The following is a 23,249-nucleotide window of genomic DNA, read 5'->3' as shown; positions in this document are numbered from 1 at the left end:
TTGGTTGTTTTATTTATCTTTATTAGTGAAACTATTCTAATGTCATTCACCTGGAACACATTTTTAAACTCCTTAATTGAAAATCAAGCAAAAAAAATGTCACTGAAATCTAATTCAAACAAAATTTTGAATATACCGGTCTTGTAAATATTAACATGAAAGTAACCTAAAATACCGATGATTTAGTATTGTGTTGTTAAATACACATGTAAGTGGTTACATAAAATATGGACATTCTCTATGAGACATTATATGAGACTGTTCATTCATCATTTCATAGTAAAAGTCTAAGCATATTAAACTATAGAAAAATTTGCAAAAAAATTGTTTCAAATTTAACTTAATACGAATTATCCTCAAATTATACTGACTATTGGTGTGTCACTGTCATACACGATTAATTATAAAATAAAATATGTCACTCTTTTAGTGGTAAACATATTTTACATATACTAAAAATATCAGTAAAGAAGTGCATTTTTACAAATAATTTAAATGTACAAGAAAAATATTCAACATTCTGGTTATAATACTCCAAAATTCATAATTTTCCCTACATTGTTTTCAAAAGATTTTATATTATGATAATGAAAACACAAAAAATGAATGCTACATATTTTACATTTGACAAGGATATTATAAAAAAGAATATCGAAAATGAACAACATTTATTTACAAACTTGTTTCCCTACGCAAAAACCATGCAGTCTTTTTTTGAACATTGGCGCGCGCTGTCTGCCAAGAAGAGAGCTATTGCAACGCGCTCTTTGACATTAAATGCGCTTTTTGGCACTAAAAGGGATAATCTACATCGTCCTCAAGTTTTACTAAAACTTTAAAAATCGCTTCGCTTTTGACATAATTAATAACCAACTTGCGACTATTACGATAAATAACTGTATTATATTATATGAACTAAAGAATTATAGCATTATGACAGTAATATCAACTGGCAAAAAGTCTATGACTACTGCCCAGTAAACACGAGCACGTTTGTATTACAAACATTATAAAACTGTCATATAACATGTGGTAAATGTTGATATTTAGAGATTTTTTACTTTTTTGTTATGGAAAAACAAGAGGGAAATAGTGTTACAATCAAGTGTCATAAATGCCGACATGTTCTTTTGAAAGATGTAAATACTATTCCTCAACCCCAGTCATGTGACGTTAAAGTTTGCAATAATTATGATTTAAAAATGTTCATTTATTTGTTTGAAGAAAAAATGCCACTATGGGTTAAAGCAAAGATTGAAAATGAACAATGGACGAAGGGCAAATTGCACTGTGAAAATTGTGGTTGCAAAGTTGGATCATTTGATTATATCTCAGGTAGAAAATGCAGTTGTGGAAGTTCAATATTACCTCCGATACATTTTATAGCCAGCCAAGTTGACATACCAATGCTAATAAAGAAATAACAAGCATACAATTATTTACCATTAAGTTTATTCCCTGTATTTACTTATCCTTAATGTCTCACTAAATACATTTTTAGTGAAGTTGATATAAGATATTATTATTTTATATTTAAGAAATAGTATAATTAAGAATATAGTGCAACATATATTATACTTAAGTATACTTGGATTATAGTTATTGTTTTATCTATTCTGAGTATACTAGCACTAGCTTCTCCAATAAATACTAGTTAATCTTCACTTAGTTTTGTTTTAGTCTGATTTATTTGTATTTAAAATTTCAAAAAATAGCAAACCTATGACCTTTCCCAGTAACACACAACATGATGATATGAAGAATGATGATGAACTATTTTCGTGATAATACAGCATGATCCATTAAGTGGATTTTTGTAGAAAATTCTTAAATAAAAACACTATAAAGATTAGGAAAAAAAATTTGAAAAATAGTACACAAGGAAATTTAATAATTAAAAATTAGTATCACTGTATTATGCAAAAAAATGGCTAAAATTATTTTATTTATAAGTGGTACTTCAATATTTACATTATATAAACTTCATAGTCCATGCAAATTAGGCTTTGAACTAACAGAACTATACGAAAAGTTTAGCATTAAACAAGTTCCTTCAAAATTTAGTGATTGGTGAAGAAAAGGCTAAAAAAATGATGTCATTCCTTCCTTAGACAGAATTCATGGCAGAAAAAAACTCTTGACTAATGACTGTTACATTAACAATTTAAAATATTTGCTGACTGACCTACCTTTGAAATACTATTTTTTGTTGAAATGTCGGTTTTTCCTTGTTTATTCTTTATAAAAATATATATTAATGTATATATTACAAGGTGGTGTTATTACTAAAAAATACAAACACCGCATTGAATTGGGCTGCATTGCAAATTTTTGGTGCTTGCAACATTATTGTGAATCAAAACTTATGGAATATATAGGTAGCCGCTGTTAATTTTATAAAAACTTATAAAACATTTTATAATGATGAATAAAAATCAAAATATTGTGAAATAAGCATTAAACATACAAATTCCTGTAGTCTCTTAATTTTATAGTGTTGTAAAATAATACAATACTCATAATTTGTATTTATTTCTTTATTATACCGATACATAATAAATATTTTACCACAAATATCTACTCTACTGCCATACAATTCGATGCTGCTTCATTTACTTCAATGTCCCTGCACTGCGCGGACTGCAGCTCCCTGCGAACCTGGCAATACAATATAATTTGTTAGCAAAACTTCCTGTTCATTTTTAAATTTCATAAACTAGATACTTGACTTCCTCCTCCATCAGTTTTAAGGTTAAAAATGATAAAAATCCTACAAGCAACTATCAGTTAATTAATATATGGTGTCCTAACAAAATACAGCTGAAATTGGCTTTTAGAGCAGGCAGCAGCTAATCCTAATTGTTTTTTCCATCAAGTTTACAGTTTTGTAAAAATTGCTATTTTCTTTCAAAAATTAGGCCATTATATTATATCATATATAGGGTATAATTTACGGAAACTAATCAATGCTTGTTAATTTACAAAATTTTGACCACTTGCTATTATCAAACTAATAGTTACAGTGAAATTAATTCCATTTTAATGTGTCAGTTTTTTTCAAAGAGTTTTCAATAAAGTATTAGAACTGTTGAGATAAAAGTTTTATTCCTAAGACTTTCTCAAATTTTGCATTTCTGCATTTTGCTAAAGTGCATGACAGATTGAAGATGTTCAAAAAAATACTAACCTCTGGTGTTATAGTAGGATGACTTTGTTTTCGCAATAATTCTAAAAGAGCATCTCTTTGTTCTGTAGAGATATCAGCTTTGTAACGTTGTACAAATGTCAAAAGTGCTTGATGCCATAAAACCGGTAATGTACGCATTTCTGATTGAAACCTGAAAAAGAAACCCTATACAGTATATTTTTAATTATTATCAAGAACCAAGTTATTTTTTTGGAAAGTAATGATTGTGGTTACTCTGTTTAACCAAGTCATATAATCCCTACAGTTATTACAACACAAACACATGTTATTATTTTATATCACCGCGGATTTTTTTAAGGCATAAAAATAACTTTTTACCTTAACATATCTCTAACAAATTTATATCTCCCAAATAAAATGAACAGCTCAGTCATTAATATTAAGTTATTGCATTTGTGAAAGTTAGGCTTTTCAGTTTATTTACTAGACATAACAGTAACTAATCAAGTAATATTTTGTCATACATATACAACATACCTTAGAAAATGAAAAACTACAGAATCCACTACCCTATAAGGAAGAGCATATTTTTTATCAAATAATATCCTCAAAAATATTGAATTAGCTCCAGTGTAATCCATTTCCGCAATTTTTAACAGTGCTGCACTAGAATGTAACACAGGCACAGAATTGCGTGCTAATACTGAGCCCACTATTATAGCTTCACGTAATGTACAATCGCCGGACTGAAATAAAGTAAAATAAATATTTTTAAAATTAATAAACGGGATTTATATTCTAGTAAACTACTGGTTCCCAACCAATAGACATTTTACCAGAATCCAACAATATTGTCTCCTTAAATCTATTTTCTCAGTGTTTTTTACATTATAATAATATGACAAACATTTTAGACAGTCATGCAAATTGTTTGAAAATATGGAACTTGTGGTAAAACAGAATAATCATAATTTATAAAAAAAAATAGTACAGAAAAAGATAATTAAGAAAATTACTTCTAATAAAGGCAATAAAATTCCTTTCATAAAAGCTCCAGGCTTAAATAAAGCTTTTCTCAGGGCTTGATATAAATGAAAATTTAATCTTTTATATTCTGCTAGGTCATCTCTCACACGTGGAAGCAGAACCAAATTATAGAATCTCTGTGCCATTTTTTCCTTAAGGTTTGATGCAAATATTCGGGTAGCCTGAAACAAACAATAACATCATTAATACAAAAAAAAACTGTGATTGAAACAAAAGATCAATAATGTCTCAGAAAATATATTGCTTTTGTAAAAAAATTTAAAAATACACAACAGTGTTTTCTTTTTGAAAATTTTTATAAATCAATCCTGTAAGTAGTATAGATTATGTCATTAATCTGTTCATTTGTTATTTTGATGTCATGACAAAACTATTACCTGATACATAGCTGCTGCAGACCAGGTTGTGGGTTCGGTTAAATATAATATTTGTTCCCAATTTTGAAGGTGTGGAATCATTTTAAAAGCTTTAGGCAATTTACCAGATCGGTATTTCTGTAATACATCCCTTACACCTTGATACATTGTTTTGATCCTAGAAATAGACATTTTTTAAGAAATAAATTTTCTACTGGTATATTGAACATAAATGTAAAGAAATTATTTTAAACTTGATAGCATTATTCCTACAGTATAAGATACCTTCTATTGTATCTTTTGTAACTGTTCAAAAAGAATCAAAACAGAATGGTGGAAAGAGAAATAAACACAAATTAAAAATAATGCTGTTCTTGAATGCTATTTGCTTAGTAGAAAATTCAACAAATTAAACAGAACTATATAAAAGAATTATTATAAAAAATTATAGCAACAAATGTTACAGGTATTTTGCTAATTGTACCAAGCAATTAAACAATACAATTTTTTTTTAAATATCTCTTTTCATACAAGTATTAAATGAATATTTTATAAAATAGCACGATTTTTTATAAAAATCTTTTACTTGTTTACACAAACCTTGGATCAATATTTTGTAGCTTCAATGTTTCTATATCTGAAAACTGAGTTTGTAACTCTGTATGTTTATCTGTAATTTTATCCTTTATAATGTCAGCTAAGGTTCTAGTTTTCTCTGGCCGACTTGACATGAACATTTTTAAAGCCTCTTCATCTTCTTCATTTATTTCAATATGGTCGTAATAAGTGTCAGGTTCCAAGTCATCGCCTTCTGAATCTATTTCATTGTCTGATGCGACTTCTGAAAAAGCAATTTACCAATAAGCAATTATAAAATATTTGAGAAATGATTAAAATGTTTATAAAATTATTAAAACCATTTAGCTCCAGAGGGAGTACATGTTGTTTTGAGGCACCAGCTTCATTATCTCCTAGTTCGACTTGCTGTCTTCTTGCTGCTTTTAATATTTTCTTTGATAAATCTGCATTAACAAACTATAATGAAACATTATTACTGATTTTTTTAAAAACGTTGAAATAATATGATAAGGTATGACACTAACCTCCTCGTCATCATCTTGTCTGTTCTTTTGTTTAATCCTGTTCTTATTTTTCAACGAATTTACAGCTTCTATTTGATCAGCCAGTGCAATATTTTTCCCAATTTGGGATGGTTTCATTTTTTTTGCTTTCCCCATGTTGCACGAAAGTTACTGTGTAGTAATGTATGTAATCTAATAGTATGAATATATACAAAACACAATGGTTCCGTATACTACTTAGATTTATAAATTATAATAAAACAGCGATCTAAACAAGCATGGCATGCTTGCAAAAGAACCACATGACATAAAACACTCTCAATTTGACAGTGACATTACTATCAATTCAAAAAGCAATAGTTTTTCATCGAGCCTTTTACTGTCTATTAAAAATACCTTTTAATATGATATTTGTTAATTTAAGTAAACATTACGTAAAGTATTTTAAAAAATGTAAGAAGGAAAAATCTATTAATTTCTTAGTTCATGACTGATGTATAACCGTCTCTTATTAACTGTTTATAATTGTGGTACCATTTTTTATTCATTCTTAAATGTCTGTGGAAACTCTTCGTGATATTATTTCCTCGGGTATGTAAATAGCCATCTAATTTTCTCAATAAAAACATTCCGCAATAGTGTTTCGTATGGAACAGTCATGCGGTTTACTTCACATAACAATTTTTCATTTTAATTATTTAGAGAAACTCTCTTTTTTTTAAGTTTTTAACTCCTAAATAATTATAAGTAATATTAGCAATAAGAACTGTCGAAAGGGTATAGATCATGTAAAAAATATAAGAACACAGATAACAAGACTGTTAGATGATCTGGAACTGTTCGTTATAAGTGCGCATTATGATGACAGTGACGTTTGAAAAAGTTGATTACCTATGAAGAAAGAAACTGTAAGGAAGAAGACATTGACGGCGTTAAGTATTTTAAATCTAATTCTAATGATTTTTTACTAAATATGAAATTGAAGTCATTTATATTTTTTTCTTTATAACAAAACCGCATAGCCGAAAAACTATTTGGTGCTTCACTAGGAAGGCAATTACAAGATACCCTCTACAGAGGTCTCAGCTTCCTCAAAAAGGACGAAAAAGAGATTTGCGAAGGGAGAACAATCGATATTAAGATACTTCCGGTAGAGCTAAACATCAGATCTGACAAAGAAAACAGGGTCTGAGAAGAACATGTACCTACTTATACATGTTCATGTACATGTTCTCTCAATTTTGTTGTTCCTGACCGAGTTGTATTAATGTACTCGCTCTTTGGTCGTTGGCTTTTGGGTAATGCGCTTGTAGGAGTCTGTTACCTGCATAAGGTGAAGTCCTGTCAAATAACGATGAAGGAGGAACCTCTTAGGAATTTTAGCCGGTGCAAGTCCGACATAACCCGTCGTTGACAATTAAACCAATAAAGGGCTGGCAATTGCTGCAATGGCATCCTTAAGATCTATTGACTTTAACGCGATCTGGAATAAATGAACGAAGTACACAACACTTAATGAGGTCTGCTGACGTAATATATTATAACGACCGCAGCGCTTACGACACGAGGTCGATTACGCGACGATACTCGTAATGGCGTCCAAGAAAATGAATACACACTACTTGGCAGTCAGACGTTGGCAATAACAACGATATATAAGTTAAATAAATCTTGTGTCTTGTCCCAAAACAGTTATAATTTAGAAAAAAAAAAGATCTGAAATATTTTACGGTCCATGTTACACTGAGTGTTATTATAAAAAAATTATTAAATAAAATTCCTTTTACTTATAAGTTAATCAAAGGAATAGTAAAATACTGTTCTATCTGTTTAAACATTAAATGACTATTCGATTTTTTTTAATAACAAATCAAGAGCGTTAGCTCATTTGCATTTAGAGCATTTCGAGTGCTTAATTTAAACCTCTTTACAGTAAACACGCCTTATAGCTTCCTTGGAGGCTTAGTCTCAAAATTACAAAAATTATGCGACGAACAATTGAAATAAAAAATCATAGACATAGCAACAACTCTTTATATATAATTAAATCAATTTACTTACACTTAAGATTTTTTATTAACATTGTTATTTAATTTCCAGATAATGTACCATATATTTGTATTTTTTATTAATGACTGATATAAAACGTCAATAAACACACTTTTGTTTATGTTTATATATGTAATATTAGGGTCACCGGAAAGCAATATCGCTTTCTTAAGTTAAATTCTCACGACTACATTTTTTACAAGTTTTTATTTCTAATCAACAATTTATTCACACTCGTTATCAACAACCTTTTGCCATCTAATATACAAATTTTAAATGCCGGAGCGGTAAAAATCAATTGGTTTTGGTGTAAAATTTGTCTACAGAAACGAAATTACTTTCCGGTCCCTCTAATAGATATATTAGTTGTCTCCCACCCGCTTCGCGTGGCCCGCTACTTTTTGTGGGTGTTGTAATTTTATGAAATTCATTCTTGGTAATTTATAACACGTCAAGAGAATATTCCGGTTAATTTCTATACCTATAAAAGTTATGGTTTGATAATAAGCCTTAATTTAATGTCCGCCCTCTTAACCCCCCATTGCAATTGGAATTTGGCAAAATCCGTTCTTAACTAATCTCTACTCGGCGAAAAGAATATTTCTTTATTTCCTATATTTGAAAACATATTGTGATGAGTCACAATACATGGGTAGAAAAAATCTCTTAATGTGTAGAGAGATATAAATTGTCTGGAACGAACAACCTAGCGAATGAAAGAATTAATAAAAGAAACCTAGAGTGTGAATATAAAACCGGAACTAGTTTGATATTCATGACGCATTGTATGCATACCGCATAATAAATGTACACGTTCCAACGAGAAAGCTGGTTTCATTTTTAGGATATTTGGCTAAATTAACAATTTTGAGTATCAATACTCAGTTTAGACTATATATATTAATAAATAAGATAAAGCAAATACTATTTTCATAATCAAAACGTATTCTATATATCAGTGTATCAGCCGGTTAAGGTTTTAAAGATAGTACAGAGTTATCACTTTGATAAATGCTGATTTTAACTAATAATGTTACGTAACGGTAAACTTGTTTACTCGACAAGAAATTTTCTCAAGAGGTCATTAAATGAAAACAAGCAATAAAAGTTATTTGAAAAATTTATTTATGGAAATAAGAACATTCAATTATTAATTATATGATTCAAGATATTTGATACTATCTTGGAGATTTGCGTTTATAAAATTGATACCGTTTTGTATAGCCGAAACTATATTTATTTCCACAACGTCGATAATTATCGTGTTATATATTCTGAGGAACACGTTCATCACAGGATTCACCAACCAATCAACTAGTTTGTTACCGGTCAACCGAACTCGAAGCCGTCTGAAATTAGAAATATGTTGAAATAAACTACACTAATGATAGTAATACATAATGACCAGAACTATTATGTTTCTACACCGTTGTATTGTGAAAGCAGTAAACGGCACGGTGATACTCAAAAGGACGTAGACTTGCAAAAGGTGAAATTGATGCTTCTATACAGGATACTTAGCTACAGGTATAAAAGCTTTAAAAAGGTCATTTCATAGCTCATTTTTTGGCTTTTACACCTATTTCCAAAGATCCTATATAAAGTGATTGCTCTGAAATTCTATCGGTATGCAAGACAAGATAGTAAATAATAATTAATTCTAATTTTTAGTAATCCGAATTTCGCTTTTGTTTACTATAATGTACTTATTAAAAATTATAATTATCATTACGTTATTAATTATCACATAAACCAACGATTTTTATATGTATATATACTTCATATAAATTGACAGCAAATGAGCTATACATTCCCCCCTTTAAAGTTGTTACATCCATAGCCAATCAGCCTGTATTTTTTTCCAATTAATGTCTAATAGGACATCTGAATATTATTTGTGAATTGAAGCTAAAAACTCACACACCATTTTATGATCACCATTTCGTTGTCAATAATTTATCAGCCAATTTTCTTACCCAATGTCTGTTAAAGAAAATTCTTGAAGCTGTATTTCATCGTTGTTGAAATCGAAGAGGACGTCGGCTACTACTTCGAGACGGTTTATGGAGCCAATAATTCCACCGGTTGGTCCCAAATTCATTACTTTTACAAGATATTTGTAATTAATCTAAAAATTGAATAAAAAATCTGAAGATACTCTATAAAGATGTATGAATAACCTCGTTGTGAAATACCTAGAGTAAACTAAATACTCAAGAATATTCTTTTTTTAATAATGTTTAATGTTTTATCTACTATTGAGTTTTTCATAAAAATATTAGTTTTAAATATAAATAGTGTTCTAATACAATAATGTATTAATAAACTAACTCCATTTTATGAATTTATGGAAATGTTATGTTTCAGTTTTATCCTATGATTTTTGTTTAATTATAACAATGGGACAGATTGTCTAAGACAGAATTTTTCATCCATGTGCCATACCTTACCTTATCGTCTCTGAAATTCTTACGAAAAATTCGATAGGATTTAATTCGTGTCGAGTTCATATTCGAATTGCTCTCCTGTGGGGCATGGGTCCCACGTTGGGAAACACTGGTTTAAAGCCAATTATCATTATTTTATTGCATATACAAAATAACAATTTAAACAACTGTGTAACAAGAGATGTATCATAAACTAAGTTAGGTATATATACCTTTAGTCATCATCATTATTTTTTTTCATACCGGAAGAAGTTTCTTTATTGTGTAATTTTGATACTTAATTTTTTTGTAATTTTTTAATTTGTAGTAATTTTTTTTTGCCCGGGACATTCAAAATTTGTTTAAATAACTATATTAAAATACCACGGGTCGGATTCACAAGAAAGACTTGTTTATTAATTGTTTCTCAAGTTATGTTCAAGGCTATAAGAGCTCACAATGGCAAACTGTTTTGTTATTCAAATGTATACTAGTATTTAATATTGATATCTGACGTCATTGTTTTTACTGGAAGATTTCTTCGACAATTGGAATATAGTAAGGAATATTCATTTCAATAAGTATCAGTAAATACTACCGTCAGATCTGAAAATTTCAGTTGAACTCTAATGCGCAGCATTTTAGCAAAATAGTTGACTTTTTGATCACCAGAACGTGACAGATTCACCAAGCCCGTCATGTAACCATCGTGAATCTTTAGCCATGCACTGTATGTAATCCATATTGGTTTCTGTGAAATAAAAAAAATTAAGTCACGAACTGTGGTAACCAAGTGTTGAATGTGAACGAATCACTGTAAGGGAATCTTAAAACCAAAAATCTAAAACGTAAGTTTAGGAAGGGGTCCAAGTAATGCAAGGTAGACTCCACAGGGGTGTTCGAAAATTTATCTGCTTTCGATAGTAAAGAGCTAAAATATTGGCTTGACTTTACCTACCAATGTAGACAGGTAATGTTTTAAGAAGCTCAGCGACTGTTAATTGCAAAAACTTGCATATTCCATAATCAGCACAAAATAGTCGAGTTGTTAGAATGCAGGGAGTCCATTGATACCAGCTTAATTTTTCAAAGTTTAGGGAGAAAAAGTCTGGAAACCTCTGATCTAAAACTTAGGTATGTGTTATCCAACAATCCGCCTTGGAGCAGCGGGCTAGAATATAGTCTCTTTAAGAGACTCCTTCTTGTTTATTACACAATCAGAAGCATTGATGTAATTATCACCAAATTATATCTATAGTATTTGACATAACAATACGTAGAGGATGGTGAATTTTTAATAGTAACCAAAATACAAGTCCCTTCTGTTTGATTGGAAAAAAAAAATAAGTTTAAGAAAGTATCTTCACAATCACCAGAAAGTAATTAAACCAAAAAATTCAATCCAAGTAATTACAGAAATAAATGGTCCGATTAAAAAATGAAGGTTAAATAAAACATCATTGAACTAGTCATTGTTTATCATTTAATATACAAAATCCATTATCTTATCGCAAGGCAGATCGTAAAGTTTCGAAATCAGATGTAATGTCCTTCAATTCGTTATCGAAATTATATTTTTTCTACGTCAAAACAAACTTATTATGTATAAATATTTCAAAACGAGTCTTTAGTAAAACATACATGAGAAAAATTATGAATTAATCTACAAAAATTAAAAATTTTTTGATTTGAAATATGCGTGTTGAAATTTCAATAAGTATTAGTTCCTAATCTAAAAGATCGTCTAATTTTTTTATACAACTTACCAACTGCATAGGTAAATGATAAAGATCAAAACAACAAATCTTATTTTTTAAATTATAGTGCAATTCTAATGTAAAAAGTAAATAAATAATTAATGGCCAGTTTTGCAAACGATTGAAAAATATTATATATGTATTTATTATTATATTTATTAGATGTTTTCTATATCAAAAAGATTGTGTATGATTTTCAAAAGCTAATAATAAACGCGTCACGTAACACTCAGGCACAATAATAAGACAATATCCTATGTCATGTATACTAAGATGAAATATTTTTGATTGTTTCTTATTTATTATTGTAATAGTACTAACCACTTCAAACCCTTCAACGACGTCAGGTAAACTCATAGGATCGAGACCATTACTTTGAATGAAAGGAACGAGCATGTTGATAGTTTTGTCGACGTAATCGTTGATGTTTGCGGTCTGTCCGTGTCCCCATTTTGATCTAAAAGTATAGACTCCGACTTACTATAAAGTAACAGTATTTAGGGAAGTCTGACAAATAAAAAAGACTTATCTGTAATTACAAAAACAGGTTCATATGAAAAACAAATGATTTCCGCACCGGATTATTTACATTTAATGACTTAAAGGAGGTAATTATTTCATATTTATTAAGACTGATAGACATTAATAAAAATATCTGAAGTAACTATTAAGATTGTTGTTTATTTAATTCTGTGTTTATGTTTAGTTTTCCCAATAAAGCTCTATCTAACAGTACACGGTACTGTGCATTATCTCGGCTAAAGTAACACTATCGACAGGAAAATGTCTTGTGTGGCATTATCCATAAGGCGAATGGCAAGTGAAATGAAATTAATTGGTATCGTAATAATTGCCTCTTTACAAAAACAGCTATATACACCACTCACCATGTCGAAGAAGCCGCAGAAGTTTCAGAATTTGTGGCATCTTGAGGTAGTAAACAAAGAGATTCGAAATTAACAGATTGGTTTTTACCCGTTGCTACGTGGATAAAAAATACATAATCGTGTAATCAGTGCACGAAATTAATAAACTTTCACATGGTTCAACCCTATCGTAACATTATATAGTTACATCCCTCACTGCTAAAAGACTAAGAAATATAAAACCAATGTAACACACATTGGTTTTATATTTCTTAGTCTTTATACTAGTAATGATTTACCATACCGAAACATGGTCTCTCCTCTAGCATCATCAGTTAACTCACAGTCGCTCAACAAGCTATAGAGAGGGATAGCTTTAAATTTCTCAACATGAGCGAGATCTGTAGACGAGCAAAAATAACCGACGTAGCCCAACTGCTGTGATGGAATATGGAATTAAATACTATCTTATATCAGTTTTAAATCAATGTTTAACATTTACAAATGAGTGGTGAAAGTTTCATGTGAAAATTATTTCGTTCGCATGACCAATAATTTATTACGGAGTTGGTGTATCTGAAGTTGTAGGCGGATGACTTTTAAATAATCTATGTCTATCTTTTATCTAAACATTTTTATTTTTGTGCTCCAGCTCGTTTGGTGTTGTCTCTAATATTGCCTACCGAACCTGTTAAACTCCACCACAACTGGTGACCTCGACGTGATTTGAACACGCAACCTTCCCATCTGCAGTGGACAAACAAAGACAAGACGCTATAACAACATTTTTTTGCTAAGAAATTTTAACAAAAGGCATACTTCCTTCACTGCTTGTAATAAAGCATATATAAAATAAAATAGAAAAAAAGCATACCCGTCTAATAGAACATTTACCCCTTTTGCACCAGGCGTCACAAGAGACAACACTGTAATCACCGCAATGGTTAGTTCGTTCTTCATTGTTTCAAACATACCCAAATAACACTGATAGATCTTAGTATTGATTTTACTTTATATAAAACTTTGATTGACCGATAATTGTTTAAAGCTCGTTATCACAAACTATATTTTACCGACTTTGATTACGTTTGAGATATAGATCACAATTAAAACTGATACGTTTGTAAATAATCCAAAATAAATTTAAATTAAAATATTCATCTTTTTTTACGAGTCTTTGTAACTTTGCGATATTGACATTATCCTCGACTAAATAAATATAACAAAAAAAACGTATTCATATTCAACAAACTAAGACGTAATTAGTGTACATAACTATCTACCATCTCCACACTTTACCGTACCAATAAGTATACTATAGACATTAGGGAAAATTTAAGCAAGATTAATACTGGCCCGAATTAGGAGATTCATGGTGACAGAAAAATACTATTTCCTCAAAAAGTTTGATTTTCACAAATTTCACCTGGAGTCCTTGTGAAAATCAAACTCACCCATCAAGTACCATACCATATCACGGAGCACACACTCGCTAAACGGATGAAGGTATCCAACACGGAAGCCATCACAACGTAGCTAAAGCGGTCTGGCTTAACGGGCTCATACACAAGCTATACAGTTTTGGTAGGCCGAACCGTCCCGTATGCATGAAACAAGACTTTTTGAGCCATAGAAAGTGTCAGTGGAGGGCCATCGAGGGCATCCTCGATAGTCCTTGTGCCAGTTATATGCAAGCACTACGCCAACAATATTCCACGTGTCAAGGGTGTACAGCACGTTTACACTTCTGGTTTCGTCACCAGCACCATAACCAAATGTCTACAGACCGCAATCGACGTCTTACGACAAAGGTTCCGGGCATGGAGGATCGATAATAATTCCAACAAAAACGGAGCAATGCTAATGTTTTAAGCGCAACCGCTCCTGTCTACCAGCTCCGATTACATCCATAAACAATCATTGGACTGACATGGCATTGGCCATGGGTAACTCAAACCCATTATTAAGATTTCGCCTTGCATAACAAACTCACCTTAGTGCGCTCGTTGTCATCGCGCGAAAAAAGCCGTCCGCTAGCCTTCGTGCTCCACCGCCTCCATCCATTGTTAAACAGATAGAGTTAGATGTCAATGTCGAACATAGTTAGACTCTATAAAGCTATAATCAGACCCTTTACCACACACACAAAATCTTATTAACGCGCATGTCATTCACAGACTCCCAGTCGTTAAAAACAGGTTGATGCCAGGGAGGTGCCGTAGTTTGTACGTTAAATAGACCTGTGTGTCGAATCCTGTAAAATAATGGGATTGATTGGTGTTAAATTTAGTTTCATCAAATAGACGCCGAAGACGCAGGAGACGCGCGCGATTGCTAGCGAGGACAAAAACTGACATCATGTTGTCTGAACACGGCGAAACCGCGCGCTCCGTCACGTCAGTCTACACCGAACTTTGCTGCTGCGATTCTAATGAATTTATTTTTTTTCTATCAGGTGTATTTATTATCATAGATATTTGAAGTTCTTATACAGCAGAGTAAGCTGAAAAGTATTTCGAGTATGACAAGTACAAATGACGGTGACATAAAACTTTCGCCATCGGAAAAACACCTTGTGGACAACACCTTCCGATATTTTTCTAGTGAGTAAGCGCATACAACCATATTGGCCCGAAAACCTTCATTATGGTTGGCACAAGTTTCTACTTGACATTTTGCCGATGACCGATGACACCATAAAACTTTACTACTTCGTGGCGCAGCTAAATTATGGTTATGCGGTAAAATTGGAAAATATAATCATATCACCTCCAGCCACAAAAAACTACGACACAATCGAGGCTGAATTACTCAAAAGATTGTAAGCCTTACACAGTTACTTACTCATGAAGAGATAGGTGACCGTCCATCATAACTTCTTCGGCATCTTCAGCAGCTGGCAGAGCCAAATGTTTTAGAAGAATTTTTGGAGACAATTTGAACCGGTCACCTATCTACCTACGTGTCACATACAGACAGTTATTGTGTCGTAACCCAGCAGCAACCTGAATAATCTAGCTGACTTGGTAGATGAAGTGATAGGCATCGTTTTTACTAACCCTCAAGTCACTCCTTCCTCTTTTGCTTCTGAATCAGCCTTTGATGTAATAGCCAAGCAGATCGCTAGTCTTACAAAGCAAGTTGAAGCACTTACAATGCAGCATCATGGCAAAAGATTGCGTTCGAGAAAAGAAAAGACCGGCGTAGCCGCAACAGGCAGCGCAGTAACGTTCGCTCTGATTCAAATTATAGAAAGTTTTCGAATTGTTGTTACCACGAGAAATTTGGCAATAAGGTTCGAACATCTATCAAATCATGTGCAAGAATATTATCAGGGCGTTTGGTAATGGCGACTGACCATTACGCATTAAGATCAAACCAAAACGCTATCTCTCGTCGACACTGACAGCGATGTCTGTGTTTTCTGTATGTCCGCATTACGACAAGCTGAACCTAAAACTAACTACGAACTATTTACTGCAAACGGGACCACAATACTACTTATGGTTTTATGCATATGTACCTGGACTTGGGGATTTCGTTTGGACTTCAGTTGGCACATCATCATGGCGTTATCAAGTTGGGGTGTTAATAAAACAGATAAAAAAAATAAAATTTATTAGAGTTGCGTGCGCTCCGAAGTAAAGTACAGCTTAGACTGACTTGGGTGGGCGCTCGGGCGCACATAGCGGCGTTGAGGTAATACGGCGTCGGCCTTTGTTCATGCCAGCAACCGCGCGCGTCTTCGTAGCGGCCTCAGCCAACCCCGTCATATACATATATGATGGGGTTGAAACATATCTGTCAACGATCGCTCAATTATTAAAACTGGCATCTTTGTAGCGAAACACACGAACTGATTGTAGATGCCGCTACTAAAAGACAATCACACCCTGTACGTTCAAGCCCTGCAGACTTGAAAATGAGACACGTACTGGAGTTACCGCACGACAAGACAACATTAAAACAAGCCACGTACATTGCGAGAAACTTAGAGAGACAGATAAGATCAGACGCCAAATCTCGATCATACCTGATAGAAGCGTTGCTGGTGTTAATTCCATCACTACTTTTCCCTGCAGTAGTGCGGGAAGTGGTAGTGGTGGTATTAACCAGGCACTAGTAACTGTCCAAGCCGAGGTATCGTTCGAAGTATTGAGTTCATAAGAAATCATGCAATAGTTCTAAACACCTATTAACGCCCCGAATATCTTTAACCCCTCACATTTTCCAAAAATGTATTAATAATGTATTAATGTATAGTATTTCTCCTCTAACTTGCGGATCACGTGTGTGACTCGTCATTGTTTTTTGGGCTGGACTGTCACATGTGCAGAGGGCGCCTAGCCTAAGACCTCTTTTAAAGTAGCGAAGTTCGTAAGCTTCAAAGAAATCCCCGACTCGAGCCGCCACACACTACTATTTTACCAGATTTGGAGGCCAACGCTAACTTTTAGATTGCTTTGGTGAACTTGGAGCTTAACCTGTGGCTACTGCCTAACTAAGATTATTACTACCACTTCGAAAAGCGTTAGCGCTGGGAGAAGTGGTGGAAGCAACTCCACCTACGCTGCTATTTAGTATGATCGGGGTTGGCGTCCCCTGTGATAGACGATCCGACCTCATTTCCGACGAGACCGGTTGGTTATCCGCTGGCGACTATGAAACTTGGACCTGTTTCGATCTCGGGATGGTGCGGTGTTTGAATGTATTATGGGTGGCGACACCTACAATATATTAGTGTTGAGCGGCAGAATCAAACTAATGAATTGATGCCCTTTTAACAGTTTGAATGCCGTTCTCACCTTAAGGCGGGAAGGGAGGGAAAGCGCCGAACGCCCGTCTTGCCTTGAGGCGGGTTCGCGGCGTTGTGAGTTCTATGTTCTTGTTCGCTGTTGTTGATTTTTAAAGTTTATTTTATAATAAATAATTAAAATTTCTAGATAACTTCATGTCGCCCCAAGGCCAGACAGGCAGACAAATAGAAAGTTCCATCCCAACGCCTTTCCCGCTCTAAGGCGTGAAATTTAAAAAAAAAAATCTTTTTCATAAGAATTGATGAAAAGACAAAAAAACTTAAAGGGCTCCCAACCAGCGGAGCCCTTCATTGATCGGCAGTCAAACTATTAAGAAATTGGGCGATTGTTGGCAGTTCCATGTCAGCATACAGCTCTTCACTGCGTACGTACCACGGCGCACTAGTTGCCATACGCATGAATCTGTACTTTACGACCTGGATGATTACCTGATTTCTATGGATGACGCAACTCGTCATTATGTTAAATAATGTTCGTACTAAAATCACAAACACTACTCGTGCTCAGTAATTCGTGAAATTATTAACAGTGGTCAAGTTACACAAATGTATACAATGTAATCACACTAGGAAGTGTATATACTTTTTTAACGGAGGTATCTTCGCTATTATAATTTTGTGTCGAAATATTATAAGCATTATGTAATGACATTGATTCTGACATTGAGGAGGATCAGGATGAGACAGTTAACGGGGAAAAGGTAAAGCTAGTTAATAATCAAACAAAAAAGACATCATCACGAGACCATATTCCATTTTAAAATCATAGCCATAAACCCGGATAAATATAAGGTTACATGTAAACATATTTTAATATAAAACATATAATAAGTATACTATGTACAATATAAATTAATTAAATGTTACCATTGTTATTAAGTTACACAGAGATTCCTATATTTTTTTTACCATGTAGCAAATTTCTTTGAACAATTTTCTTCGTAAAAAATGGACGTGTAAATTGAATATAATATAAATTACATAAAATTATATAATGTAATATTTTCTTTCTTCGTTTTAAAACTTTTCACTCAAACAAATTTGTTCACAACCGTGAAAATTACCTAGCCAAGTACAAAATTCTAAGTTATATTAAATACAAAAAATATTTCACCTTATGTTAATAAATCTTAATAAATAAGGAAATGTATTGACTATACAATTATTTTACCTTCTTAATTACTTTATGACTGTATAGCATTTTATTTCTTTGTTTTAACATATGTCCAAATAACACTGGAAACAATGGAATGTAAAGAAGCATGTAGAATATGACGAAATAATAATAATTAAAAACAAAATTCCACGAGTTAGGCATTAAAACAGTGAACAACTTTTTTTCTGCAATTTCATCTAAGGAATGGTACATGCAAAGTAGTTCGCCAGTTATCCCAAGAGGATACAATATCAAAAATGTCGAGTATCTGTGAAAACAAAAATAATTGTTATTAAGGCACATTCAATTTTTAAAAAAGAAAAAGTTAGTGGTGTGAAAATTGTAATACCTTACAAAAAGAAGGGGCGGCGGGACCGTTCCGACTATATTGAGTGCATAGTAGCCATAACGTATTGTTTCAGTAATCGACCATGCAAGTACGCATATAGGCAACCCAGGACTTATAGTAGAACTAGGAACGGCTAATAAAATTCCACACACCATAAATATGCGAGAGTACACTTGCATAAAAACAACAATCACACCAGATGGAACCAACCCCAACGCCGCATGGACAATCTGTAAAGAATTATCTATTTTATAGCCTAAAGAACTATAATATACACCAATAACTCCACGTACATCGTAAAGATATTCACGAAACATACACTTGTGTTTGCACGATTTGAAATTAAAATATAGTCGGTTTAATTAAAACATATTTAGTCATGAGAGGCTAATTTGAGAAATTGGTTGAGCAATTTTATTCTCATGTAATTAAGTAATTTGAATTGATGGTATAACGATGAAACATGCAATAATGAGTATAAAATAAGAACTACAAAACATAAAAAACGGAAAGTGGCATGGGAAAATAGAATTATACTTAGAACTGTACAAAAAAAGATTGGATCTGAATTTTATTTTCAAAAATGTTACGAGTACTTATATGAAGTCTTACAGTTAGTCGCAAAATAGTAGCCAGATTGAGGCATTGTAAACATTTTACGTAACATGTTTTAGTAAGCAGTAAATTTTAAATCAGGTTTGCTACGCTTAGCTGCTAAGTGTTTGATGATGATACATCAAATAATTATGTGTACAGATGTAATCGTTCGTACGAGGTGTGATAAAATATACGGTGAATAAATTTTTGTAATAAGAACTACTATAAAAATTCTCTACGTCAATTTGAATGAATGTGTTCCACAGTCTGATTGGTTTAGATCGTCTGTAGCAAATTTAAACAAGTTGCGACGTCTCTACCAGCTTTCCACAGCTGGAAGAATGGGGTCATATTTCCTGTATTAGTCGCACATCATGAATTGAGAATAACGCGTTAACATAAAATTTTGTTTTACGTTGCAAAAAAGTGCCAAAGAAACTTATGAAATATTAGATATAGTGCATGGTGATAATGTAGTGACTTTGAAGATTGTTTACAAGCGATTCAAAAGCGTCATTGAATCGGTTAAGGATGAGCAAAGGTTGTGCGTCCATCTACCTCAAAAATTGACGAAAACTTTAAATTGTAGAAAAAATGGTTCGGTCAAACAGGCGACTGATGTTAGGGGAGCTTGTCATGTGACTCAACATCTCGCATGTGTCCGTGTACAACTTTCTAACTGATAATTTGCAAATGAGATGAGTCAGTGAGAAATTCATTCCCAGACTTGAATACTGATTTGTGAGTTTTTGCCAATATATGAATATCTGTCCACACCCCCCTTACTCTCCAGCTTTAGCACCATGCAATTTCTGATTCTTCCCTAAAATAAAAACTTTGCTCAAAGGAAACTGTTTTGACACTATTCCCGGACATGAAAGAGCTATGACAGAGTGCAGCTGAAGAGCCATCCAAAAGCATTTTAGAAAGTTCTCCCAATTGTGAAATCAACGTTGGGATAACTTTGCTAGCCAAGAAGAGTTCTTTGAAGTTTGATGTAATCTTAATACATTGATCGCAATAAAATTAGCTACCATATTTTTATTACATGTTGTATATTTCATAGCCTATACGGAAACTACTAAATACTGGAGGAAACATATATATATATAAATATATATACACGTTATACATATATATATATATATATATATATTAGTATACAAAAGTGCTGGATACCTTCAAATAACATGGACCTTGGTTAATGATGCATATATCACATCCAATTCATGCTCGCTTTATAAATGCAGAGTTCAGAAAGTTCACATGAATAAATTATAGATAAGACTACATTATAAAGTAATGTTATTTGCTTTATATGACAAGAGTTTGTGTATTTAAGTAGTAATGTGAATTAATCTTTTACAATAATCCTAATACATCATTATAATTAAAACGACATTTAAATAAAAAAGTTTGTGAAAAAGTTCTTGCTAACAACTTAATACCTACATTTCAACAAAATAAATAATTTCTCATAAATATCGCCAAATTTCGGCGACGTTAATGACAATTTCTATGAAAAGTTTGGATGAATTTAGGACCAGTTCAAACAGACCAACAAACCCAGAGCAATAAATATTGTAAAACTGTTTTTCACCAAATTTTAAAAGCTATTTCAAAAATTCAATGAAGATTATTATCTTATACAATATTCTTTAGCTTAACACATGAAAATTAATTAAAATTGTGACTTACTGGTTTATGATGATGTTAAAAATAATAACAATATTATTGGTGTTTATAATAGCAAATTATATTATAAAGACTCATTTAAACTACAAAAAGGATGCTAACAAAATGCAAAAAACTAAAAATAAGGATGGACTATGATCTCTGGAGACTAGTAGGGCTGGCTATAACAGGAAAATGTTCACAACACTTATAAATGACTTTATATATATGCACATCCTACGAAAAACTCAGATTGTACTAAGGTAATATTTCATGATTTTTTATGAAACTCAATGATCTAATAATATTTAATTATTTACAAACTTTCACTACAAAAGAGTCTATATGATAAGTTATTAAGGCCATTAATTCAATTGAAAAAATATTTAAATATATTATACATATACAGCATTGTTTTAAACACCTTTTACCTTTGACAGTTGACTGCAATTGTTTTAAAGTTGTTAGCTCATCTTTTAACCATGTTTTATTACTAAAAGTACTTAAGTTAGTATTACATTCATTAATAAGAAAAGTATTTATAACTTTTGATTTACAACACATAAAATAACAATAATAAATAGGTGGAACAATTTGTTTGTTTATGCCAAAACTGTAAAGCTTACATATAATCGATAACTTTTTAATCTAATCTAAAATCCTCATAATTAGAATTTAAAACTGTAACATAGTTTTAAAAAATTGTTTCAATCTATAGTTGTAATGTAGATATTAATGTGCTTAAAATTAAACATACCTCTAATATTGCAGCATTTTGAAAGATGATTACAGTCCATTTTATTTCATCCCAAAAAGTTTCGAGAGTACCTCGATTTAAAAAGTGAACTAAAGACTGCCATAATAAGTAAAACCACCTATAATATAGAAAAATACATAAAATAACAAAATTTAGATTAACTTTATAAACATTAATTTTTTTTTAATTATTGGCAAAAAGAATATTTTACTTTTTTAATTTTTTAAATGTATACCACATACCCTATGGACTGAATAGTGTTATATAACAAAAGATATAATTTTCCTGAAGACGATGGTACTGTAATTGTATTTTTTTCAGGCATTTTAAAATGGTTTATCACAAGTTGTAAAACAATAAAAAATAAAGTTAATTAAACTGAGTATAAGTTATCAGCGACAGACATCAATGTATGAATTGACAAATAAAATTTGACTTGTATGGACCTTTTTTAGATTAGTGATGTACTACGACTACGATTAAACACGTTGACACTGTGATTTCTCATTATTATATTCTTATGTTGATAATGATTCTTTCTTATGCCTTTACATATTTTGTAAAAATATATATAATGCCTAATATTAAACCAATATTTCAAAAAATTTACATAAAATAGTTTTAAACGATAAAATGTAAAACACAAACGTCGGGGTTTTTCAAAAGTAAATTTAATCGATTTATAAAAAAAATACTTACCCATCAATCGGAAAAACATTAGCTAAAGTGCATAATTTGAAAAATAATTCAAGCGCAAAACCTCGCATTAGAAGCACTCGTTTACTTGAATATTAAAATTTCTTAAGGCCTATGGGCGGTTAGAGTTCATCATGGCAGTTAATTGTTACAATATTTTGACTCTACGTTTGAAGCAAATAGGGTTGATATTGGGATTGCATAATACCATTATTAAGTATGTTAAGATTTCAAATTAACCAATAACGACATTCAAAAAAGTTGATAATTATTATTTCTTTCCGAACTTATCACCTCTAATTTCAATTAAGTATTTGAGTAGATGACGTGACTTTTTTAAATAATTTTAATGTTAAAAATTATTAAAAAACAATTTTATAAGTTATGTGTTAAAATACTTATTGAAGCACAGTAAGTTAGAACCGTAAATCAATTTATATTATTACTTTGCCGTTACCAATTTATTACTGTAC

At 31.7% G+C, this 23,249-nt stretch overlaps 3 protein-coding genes across 3 annotated transcripts; all 3 read right to left on the bottom strand.

The window, feature by feature from the left end:
- Positions 1–2,525: 2,525 nt before the first annotated feature.
- bys (Bystin) lies at positions 2,526–5,939 on the bottom strand. The gene is made up of 8 exons (XM_068772537.1): positions 5,655–5,939; positions 5,469–5,586; positions 5,152–5,392; positions 4,573–4,729; positions 4,165–4,356; positions 3,686–3,894; positions 3,188–3,338; positions 2,526–2,658 (listed from the first exon to the last, which is right to left on the bottom strand). The coding sequence occupies exons 1-8, from the start codon at positions 5,787–5,789 to the stop codon at positions 2,578–2,580; spliced, it is 1,284 nt and encodes a 427-aa protein (XP_068628638.1). The 5' UTR covers positions 5,790–5,939; the 3' UTR covers positions 2,526–2,577.
- A 2,845-nt stretch (positions 5,940–8,784) lies between these two features.
- On the bottom strand, positions 8,785–13,705 carry LOC137929563 (uncharacterized). The gene is made up of 5 exons (XM_068772575.1): positions 13,606–13,705; positions 12,187–12,322; positions 10,707–10,859; positions 9,659–9,810; positions 8,785–9,031 (listed from the first exon to the last, which is right to left on the bottom strand). The coding sequence occupies exons 1-5, from the start codon at positions 13,701–13,703 to the stop codon at positions 8,833–8,835; spliced, it is 738 nt and encodes a 245-aa protein (XP_068628676.1). The 5' UTR covers positions 13,704–13,705; the 3' UTR covers positions 8,785–8,832.
- Positions 13,706–18,277: 4,572 nt separating this feature from the next.
- Hacd1 (3-hydroxyacyl-CoA dehydratase 1) lies at positions 18,278–22,502 on the bottom strand. Its single transcript, XM_068772705.1, has 4 exons — positions 22,323–22,502; positions 22,081–22,198; positions 19,053–19,282; positions 18,278–18,971 (listed from the first exon to the last, which is right to left on the bottom strand). Exons 1-4 carry the CDS (start codon positions 22,403–22,405, stop codon positions 18,710–18,712), a joined length of 693 nt encoding a protein of 230 aa, XP_068628806.1. The 5' UTR covers positions 22,406–22,502; the 3' UTR covers positions 18,278–18,709.
- Between the last annotated feature and the right edge of the window lie 747 nt (positions 22,503–23,249).

The sequence above is a fragment of the Battus philenor genome, unplaced genomic scaffold (genome assembly GCF_028537555.1).
Source record: "Battus philenor isolate CCGP_79_NKW_IND1 unplaced genomic scaffold, ilBatPhil1.0.hap1 SCAF_5, whole genome shotgun sequence".
NCBI lineage: Eukaryota > Metazoa > Arthropoda > Insecta > Lepidoptera > Papilionidae > Battus > Battus philenor.
Note: the sequence above shows the minus strand (reverse complement) of the source record. Positions and strands in the feature narration are given on the sequence as shown.